Source organism: Littorina saxatilis, linkage group LG5, assembly GCF_037325665.1.
Source record: "Littorina saxatilis isolate snail1 linkage group LG5, US_GU_Lsax_2.0, whole genome shotgun sequence".
In the NCBI taxonomy this organism is placed as follows: Eukaryota; Metazoa; Mollusca; class Gastropoda; order Littorinimorpha; family Littorinidae; genus Littorina; species Littorina saxatilis.
In genome coordinates, this window is record NC_090249.1 from 11,274,162 (window position 1) to 11,284,203 (window position 10,042).

At 41.5% G+C, this 10,042-nt stretch overlaps 1 protein-coding gene across 1 annotated transcript in view; it reads left to right on the forward strand.

Annotated features, from left to right (window-relative positions):
- The first annotated feature begins 696 nt into the window (after positions 1–696).
- The window catches only part of LOC138965997 (putative uncharacterized protein DDB_G0267716), a 10,691-nt gene continuing 1,345 nt past the window's right edge, over positions 697–10,042 (forward strand). Inside the window, exons 1-2 of the mRNA XM_070338082.1 lie at positions 697–809; positions 7,400–7,477. Of these exons, the coding sequence (XP_070194183.1) occupies positions 697–809; positions 7,400–7,477 (191 nt within the window). The remainder of the gene's footprint in view (positions 810–7,399; positions 7,478–10,042) is intronic.

Consider the following 10,042-nt stretch of genomic DNA (forward strand, 5'->3'; position numbering starts at 1 on the left):
AAAGAAAGGGAGGCACACTGATAGACAGATGTACAGTAGTCAATAACAGACACACTCTCATTCTCACAGAAAGATCGCAAGAAACAGAACCCCAGAGTCAAAGAGACAGAGAGAGAGAGAGAGAGAGAGAGAGAGAGAGAGAGAGAGAGAGAGAGAGAGAGAGAGAGAGAGAGAGAGAGAGAGAGAGAGAGAGAGAGCACAATCCAGCACACTACCAGCCAGAGGCTGCTCCGTCCACGGAACCACAACCTACATCATCATCTCATTTCTGTGCGCAAGGATTAGGCCCCAACACTGGAACCCCAGGCTCGTCGCTCATTGGCAGGCACCGTCCTGGCATGCATAATGAATGACCGCACTTTCCTCTCCTCTCTCTTGTCCCTGTCTTCCTCACACTCACACGGGCGCTAGACTCAGAGGTGTCGAGCAAAGGGAGGGACTGAGTACAGGGGGTGCAGGAACAGGAGGAGGCGGGGGAGGGAGAGGGAAGATTGGGATGGGAGGGGGGGTGTGGGTGTCGGGGGGTGGGTGCTGTGAGATCGGAGGAGGTAAGTTGGAGAGGCGGGGTTGAGACGCTGCGTCAAACCGGCTCTCTCTCTCTCTCTCTCTCTGCGTCGCCTGCTCTGGTCGAAAGTGTTTGGTGATGAGGAGATCGAGGGAGATGAGGACGATGAGAGAGTAGAAGAGGAAGACTGAATGGATGATGATGATGATGATGATGATGATGATGATGATGATGATGATGATGATGATGATGATGATGATGATGATGATGATGATGATGATGATGATGATGATGATGCCAGACGGTTAGGGGACGGTGATGAGGAGAATCATATTTCATGAACGGAGATGTTATATGAAGTCTTATGATGATGATGATGATGATGATGATGATGATGATGATGATGATGATGATGATGATGATGATGATGCTATTGATGATGATGCTATTGATGATGATGCCAGAGCGATGGTAAGGGGACGGTGATGAGGATAATTATATTTCGTGAAAGGAGGAACGCCATGGGTGTGATCACAGTGAAAAGTGTAAGAGCAAGCTTATTGGGAAAATAGGATGGTGGTGGGGAATAGCTATAGGATAATAGTAATTATCGACACAAACATTACGATCATGACCATGCAATGGTAAATATAAACAATATTTTAATATCCGAAAACACTTGACCATCGTAAATATCAGGTGTTCCTCGAACACTACAGCGGCTTTACTGCTGATTTTGTGTAAGGTTGTTCTGTTGATAAGCGCACAATTTAGGTGATCTCTATCGTGTACAATCCAGGTTCTGGTTGTATTTCTGCACTGGTTTTAAACTGTTTATCCTAGTTCGTATTGCACAGCTTTTGCATGACCAATGGCTTCTACAAACAAGAAACATGATGTTTTATTCCTATTCAAATGGCACGAGTTGTGCAGGGCAGACATATTTCACAGAAAGTCATCTTCTATTTGTGGCTACATGTCAATACGTCCCAGTACCATTACGTCCCAGTACCATTACGTCCCAGTACCATTGCGTCCCAGTACCATTGCGTCCCAGTACCATTGCGTCCCAGTACCATTGCGTCCCAGTACCATTGCGTCCCAGTATTTATTTATTTATTTATTAAGGAGATTTCTATAGCGCATAACTAAAAGCACTATGCGCTTTACAATATCACTAGGTATAAGCACACGCAAACATACTCTGATTAAATAGAACTTAGCCTAACAAGACATACTAAGAACACTAAACATCTTAGTTCATACAAAAATAGAGAATTAAATTAAATACTGGACAAACGATTAAAATAAGCTAAAGGCCTACACCGACTACAATGGACTATTTCAAATACAAAAATTTAGTTAACTATAAAAGGCAGTGCATAAAACTCCATAATCCTAAGAAGGTCGAACAAAATCAAAAACATAAAAGACTATTTAACTATAATTACTTCGTAAAAGATAATAAACATGGTATACAAAGCTGTAATTTTTAACAACAAATCTAAAAAGATTTTCATGCCATATTGCACAACACATTTTGACACACACCCAACCTCACACAAGCACATATGCACACTTACACACACACACACACACACACACACGCACTCACGCACACATACACACACGTACGCACACACACACACACACACACACACACACACACACACACACACACACACACACACACACACAATAAATTCAATAAATATCTAAATACATAAAAAGAATTAAGTAATCGTTTAAAACATATTTTACAAACAACAGTAGTACATATGTATAGTGTTAATAATGTGAGACCAGTTCCATTACGTCCCAGTAGGGGAAGGGCTCCTAATATGACCACGTTTTGTTTCATGCTGATAACTAGCTTGTTTTCTTGCGAAGAAGTTTCATTTTGTGTTTGGTAGTCCTTCTCTCTTAGGTTAACCGTTAGGACTAATTAGAGTGAAATAGCTTTGATAGACATTCAGCAAAAATTAAATACAGAAAAAAATCACAAATGGTCCATATTAGGAGCCTGGGTGCCTAATATAGACCAGTCAAGCGGCCTTCACGAATCAATGTAAAAAGCCCCCTATACTTCAAAATAACATGATACAACTTAGTGTACAAGTCATGTCAGACTAATTAAAATATGCTTTAGATGTATCTGTTTCGGGTCGATGAGAGCATTATTTGAAGCACACCAGGAAACTAAAGAAATTAAGTAAAATTATCAACTTCCACGAAAAGAAGACTTTTTGTTATTTTTTTTTTAAATCTCGAGGGCTAGTTATAGGTTATTTCCAGCAAGCTTCTTAATGAATTAATGAAAATAGCCTTTAGCTTTTATTTTCTTCGATTTGTTGAAGGTGGTCCATATTAAGGGACTCGCACATACTTTCAGATTTTGCTATCATTTTTTATCTGCAGGTGAAACTCGGGGTCAACACTGCTAAAATGTAACAAATACCGTCTTAGCTGTCATATATAGCAATTTTTGTGTGATAAAAGCTTTGGCTGTGGACAGAAACGAGTCCGTTTTAGGCGGCAAATTTAGAGTGAACGCTGCCAAAAGTGAAAAAAGAGAAAAAAACCTAACGGTTTTGAAGTTTGTGTTTCTGCAACTGTTTTGACATGTGCAAGTTATCCAGAGAGGGTGAATACAGCGAATGAAATTGTTTTTAGCGCTCTAGCGCCGTTAGTTTGTCAGAACAGGAGGTGGTCCATATTAGGAGCCGGTCCATATTAGGAGCCTTTGCGTCCCAGTACCATTACGTCCCAGTACCATTACGTTCCAGTACCATTGCGTCCCAATACCATTACGTCCCAGTACCATTACGTCTCAGTACCATTACGTTCCAGGACCATTGCGTCCCAGTACCATTGCGTCCCAATACCATTGCGTCCCAGTACCATTGCGTCCCAATACCATTGGGTCCCAGTACCATTGCGTCCCAGTACCATTAGGTCCCAATACAATTACGTGCCATTGCGTCCCCGTACCATTAAGTCCCAATACTAGTGAATTTAATTTCTGAGATGTTACTGTAGCAGTGTAGCGACACGTTTTGTAATAAAAGTGCCTTTTGTAATAAATTTATTACAAATCGTGTTCGGATGACACAATTTTTATTACAAAACGCGTTCAACACGATTTGTAATAAAAATTGTGTAAGCCGAACACGATTTGTAATAAATGTATTACAAAACGCACTTTTATTACAAAACGTGTTGGTACATAGCAGTATTTCACAAATAAAAATAAAATAAAAAGATGTGTACCGGTGATGTCGGACAAACATGTGGACGGACATTGACCAAAAAAATGTATCGATAGGTTCCGGGTGCGTATCGCTAGCGCCACGTGTCATTTGTCCTACGTGCCATTTGTGCTACGTGCCGCTATCGCTACGTTGATTAGTGCTACAAATAATGTGTCGATAAGTCGCAATCATTTGTTCATTATCACTACGTGTCGACAGCACTACATCTTTTAACGCTACGTGCACATTATCGCTACGTGTCAATACCACTACTTACTGACGACTCTCTCTTTCTCATTTTTTCTCTCGCTCTCACTCCTTGTTTGTGTGTGTATATGTATGTCTGTGTATGTTTGTGCGTGTGTTTGTGTGTTTCAATGTGTGTGTGTGTGTGTGTGTATGTGTGTGTGGGTGTGTGTGTGTGTGCGTGTGTGTGTATGTGTGTGTGTGTGTGTGATTCTCTCTATCTTGCTCTCTCTCTTGCTCTCTCTCTTGCTCACTCGCTCGCTCACTCACTCTGTCTCTCTCTCTCTCTCTCTCTCTCTCTCTCTCTCTCTCTCTCTCTCTCTCTCTCTCTCTCTCTCTCTCTCTCTCTCTCTCTCTCTCTCTCTCTGGCCTTAATATAATAAACCATTCTGGGTTCTGAGTTCTCTCTCTCTCTCTCTCTCTCTCTCTCTCTCTCTCTCTCTCTCTCTCTCTCTCTCTCTCTCTCTCTCTCTCTCTCTCTCTCTCTCTCTCTCTTATGTTATGTTCGTTTGTATGTATGTTTTTGTTTGTTTGTTTAGTCTGTAAATCGTTTGTTTGTTCGGTTGTTTGCTTGTTATTACTTCTTTGATTCATATTCTAACATTTTCTAAACGTATTGTCATTAGATTAAACCCTCCCATGGGCGAGGGCTGGATGTAAAAAAACCACCTGTTTGCTTATGCCATTACCCTCGTTAATAAAGAGTTTGTCTTTGTCTTGTCTTGTCTTGTCTTGTCTTGTCTTCTCTCTCTCTCTCTCTCTCTCTCTCTCTCTCTGTTTCTCTCTCTCTCTCTCTCTCTCTGTTTCTCTCTCTGTTTCTCTCTCTGTTTCTCTCTCTCTCTCTCTCTCTCTCTCTCTCTCTCTCTCTGAAGTTAATTTAGACAAATCTAATATTGTTGTTTTTCGGAACGGTGGTCACTTGGCCTTGCAAGAAAGATGGGTGTATGGTGGACATCCTATGAGCGTTTTGAACATGTATAAGTATTTAGGAGTATGGTTGTTTACACGCCTGTCCTTCTCTCACACTCTTAATGATTTTGCTGCAAAAGGGAAAAAGGGAGTCATTGGTATTCTAAAATGTTTATGGCAACTGGGTGACAGATCTCCAGCTATTTTTTTCAAGCTTTTCGACGCACAGATTCAACCGATGCTGTCATATGGTGCCGAAGTTTGGGGGGTTGAAGCAGACCATACACCTATAGAGAGAGTTCATTTATTCGCACTTAAACGTTTTTTGAATACGAGTATGAGAACACCAAATGCTATGGTCTATGGAGAAACGGGAAGGTACCCCTTGTTTATAAACAGCTTTGTTAAATGCATTCGTTTTTGGCTACGTATATTGAGGATGCCACATCATCGCCTTCCGAGCAAGGCGTATAAAATGCTGAAATATCTCCATGAACAAAATAAGAAAACATGGGCCTCCTCGATCTGTTACACTCTGTACATGTACGGTTTTGATGAAGTATGGGAAAACCAAGGTGTTGGCGATGAGAGGGCGTTCCTAACAGCATTTAAAGAAACACTTATTTCATCCTATAAGCAAACCTGGCTTGACAATGTACAAGGAAGTGAACGTTTCTCTCTGTACAGAACCTTCAAATCAACCCTAACATTATCCAACTATTTAAGTGATTTGAAACATATTAAAGCTAGAAATCTTCTTATTCGACTTAGATTGGGAGTATCTCCTCTGAAAGTGCATCGATTTCGCTTTAATCTAAATCCAACCTCCGCTGATTTATCTTGTCCATTTTGTTGTGGCAGTGTTGAAGATGAAGTCCACTTTGTTTTAGTATGCCCTAAATATGCTGAGTTAAGAGAATATTATATTCCACGAAAATACACTAGAATCCCATCATTGTTTAAATTAACCATGCTGTTCTCAAACACTAGTAAGCCGCTATTGCTACGTTTTTCTACATTTGTCATGAAGGCGCTTTCCATTCGTAATCCATAATCCGTAAACGAAACAGGGCGATACTAGTAGGATGTTCTTGTTTTTGTTCACTATGTGCAATGGTATGCTGGTGCTTGAGATGTGCTCATCTCCATGAAAAGGGCCCAAGGCCTAGGCTACTCATTAAAACATTCAGACTTCAGACTTCAGACTTCTCTCTGTCTCTCTCTCTCTCTCTCTCTCTGTCTCTCTCTCTCTCTCTCTCTCTCTCTCTCTCTCTCTCTCTCTCTCTCTCTCTCTCTCTCTCTCTCTGTGACTGGAGAACAATAATTGACAAACACAGAATAATTATTGGAAACTGCACAATCAGACAGTACATTTCTTCTTTATGAAAAATCATGAAGGAAAAAAAGGGGTCATAATACTTGTTACAATATGTTATCTTCTACGTGTCACTTAAAAACCAAAATAAATTTTGACTCTTGAATTAAAGGTCTTGCTTAAACAAGGGACCTGTCATCTTTCATCAGATTATAAAATATAATGAATTAAAAATTGTCTGACCAACAAAATATCTCATAAATCAATGTGTTTAACAGATTGTGTGTATGTCTATTTATTTATTTATTTATCTCTTCTCCATCCTTAATCACTGTTCACACCCACCCATCCCTTCTCTCCCCTAGTCTGACCACGATGATCACGTACCCCATCCCCCCTTCTGCGGATCCCCCCTTCCGCGGCCCACACCTCATTGTGCCCACCTCACCTCCCCATTCACTCCCGCCCCCCCCCCCCCCACACACACACACACTGCCCACCGCAGCGTTCAAGCATTGCTCAAGTAACAATTGTGTTGGGACGTAATGGTACGGGGACGTAATGGGATTCCTTTATGGGACGTATCGAGATGCAATTTTCTTGGGACCTATCGACACGCAATTTTGTTGGGACACAATGGTACGGGACGCAATGGCACTGGGACCCAATGGTATTGGGACCCAATGGGATTGCTTAATGGGACGCAATGAGACGGCATTGTTTTGGGACGCAATGGTACTGGGACACAATGGTACTGGGACGTATTGGCATGACCCCCTATTTGTAGGGGTCGCACACGACCCACATTGCCTACCTGTGTTTTTAAATAAATGATTCGATTCCAGTAAAGATTTAAACTCTCTACAATATACAACAGCGAGAGAAGAAAATAATTATATTGTCATGGAGATAATGGGTGAAATTCAAGAACAGTGTCCCAAATTGAAGGAAGCAGCTACAAGGTTGCAAGTTACCACATTTTACACACACAGAGCATCGTGATAGTGTGTTGCAAATTATCGGTGAACAGCGATAACTGTTGACTTTGAAATTCAATTCATCGCGAAACCTTTATTTGCAAGTTCAAGCGACATAACCAAATGGACTGTTGACGGACAGAGTAAATTTGGGGCTCTGTTCTTGAATTTTACCTCAGAATGTTACCTTGAGCAGGACAGCTATAAAGACCGAAAATGGCGACATCGATGATGACAAAACAGAGGACGAAAAGACGAAAGCAACGCCTGTGAGGTGAAGAAGACGCAAATGAACGTTAACGATGGCGGTGTCTTCGCAGCTTGAAAACCCAGAAGAAATGAAACCAAGGCGTACGACGTCACTGATGACGCCAACGACGCACAAACGTCACGACGATGATGATAATGATAGTCATAATTTCGGTTATGCTGATGGAAGTGTTGATCGACAGCTTCTATCTCTTTGCCAAAGTCTCAGCTGCCATATATATATTTTTCCCCACAGCATATTTTTGTCGTGGTTGGGGGGGGGGGGGGTGATGAGAAGAAGGAGAAGACAGAAGAAGCGATGGAGATGGGTATGATGGGGAAAGGGTAACACAACCCCCCACCACCCCCCACCACCCCCCCCCCCCCCCCCCCCCCCCCGACAGGCCGGATTTTCTCGAGGGCTGATGGCAAATATTAGTGTCTCGTTATGAGGGTGATTTGGCGAGGAGATTTGAGCGTGATTCTGTTTTCATGGCCGTAAATTGGACGTGTGTAAAGAAGGCTTGTGGCCAGTCCTCTCACCACCGTGTTGATGGCAGTGTTAGGGGAAGGGCTCCTAATATGGACCACTTTTTGTTTCATGCTAATAACTTACTTGTTTTCTTGCGAAGAAGTTTCATTTTGTGTTTGGTAGTCCTTCTCTCTTAAGTGAACCGTTAGGCCTAATTAGAGTGAAATAGCTTTGATAGACATTCAGCAAAAATTAAATACAGAAAAAAATCACAAATGGTCCATATTAGGCGCCCAGGCTCCTAATATGGACCAGTGAAGCGGGCTTCACGAATCACTGTCAAAAGCCCCCTATACTTCAAAATAACATGATACAACTTATTGTGCATGTCAGACTAATTCAAATATGCTTTAGATTTATCTGTTTCGGGTTGATGAGAGCATTATTTGAAGCACACCAGGAAACTAAAGAAGCATATCAAAATCAGAGTGAAAATAAGTGAAATTATCAACTTCCACAAAAAGAAGACAATTTGATATTTTTTTTTAAACTCGAGGGCTAGTTATAGGTTATTTTCAGCAAGCTTCTTAATGAATTAATGAAAATAGCCTTTAGCTTTTATTTTCTTCGATTTGTTGAAGGTGGTCCATATTAGGGGACTCACACATACTTTGAGATTTTGCTATTATTTTTTGTTTGCAGTAGAAACTCGGGGTCAAAACTGCTCAAATGTAACAAATACGGTCTTAGCTGTCAGATATAGCAATTTTTGTGTGAAAAAAGCTTTGGCTGTGGACAGAAACGAGTCCGTTTTAGGCGTCAAATTTAGAGTGAACGCAGCCAAAAGTGAAAAAAGAGAAAAAGCCTAACGGTTTTGAGGTTTGTGTTTCTGCAACTGTTATGACATGTGCAAGTTATCCAGAGAGGGTGAATACAGCGAATGAAATTGTTTTTAGCGCTCAGATAGCGCTGTTAGTTTGTCAGATAAAGAGGTGGTCCATATTAGGAGCCCTTCCCCTATGTGCAGGGGTCTTTGGGGAGATATATGTACGGAGACCCAGACACGATGTCGTTAAATACTGAATGTCAGACTTGTACGTGAAGGGTAACGGTGTGCTATTATGAGGCGCACGCTCTGGAGAAAGCATCGTGTACGGTGTTAGTGTGTGTGTGGGGGGGGGGGGGGGAGAAATGCTTATTTTGAGACACATTTGTTGACCTGAACGTGATGGAAGTCTTGAAATGTAATTATGAGGCGCACACTCTGGAGAAGGCATCGTGTTTGGTTTTAGTGTGGGGAGGGGGGGGGGAGGGGAGGGGAGGGAAGAAATGTTTATTTTGAGACATATTCGTTGACATGTACGTGATGTAAGTCTTGTAATATAATAAGGGGATGGGGAGCGGGGGTGGGGTATCTAAGGCATGTAAGGTACACTGAAGACTCAAGACTGAAAGACTCAAGACTTTAAGACCCAAATATTTGACTGTCCTTATACAAACCAGGAAACCTGCCTTGCAGTGTCATGCGGTTTAAAACTCTACATACATCGCAAGTACTAAGATTTAAGAAGAACTCACTCAGAAAGACGTAATGTGCTGCTTTTGGAGTGCGTGTGTATGAGTGTGTGTGTGTGTGTGTGTGTGTGTGTGTGTGTGTGTGTGTGTGTGTGTGTGTGTGTGTGTGTGTGTGTGTGTGCGTGTGTGTGTGTGTGTGTGTGTGTCTGTCTGTCTGTCTGTCTGTCTGTCTGTCTGCGTCTGTGTTTGTATGTCTCACACACACAAACATTCTAACACACACTAACACACACACACACACACGCACACACACACACACACATCTTTTGAAAACAGACGCAGACAGACGAAGGAGTGGGAGTAAATTCGCGAGGGCAGCAGAGTTTCTAAAAGGAGTAAAAATCAAACATTCATGAAAGAAAAAAGCTGTACACTTTTGACCTTTTCTGAAGAAGAATTTAATCATTATGAAAATAAAAGTGACCTACATTTTGCTGTAAATTTACAGCCAATAACTACTCGCAGGTTCCATAGAAACTTTTTTTGACACATTTATTATCGAAAACAGATTAATCTTGTCATGCTTTATGATATAAATTATTT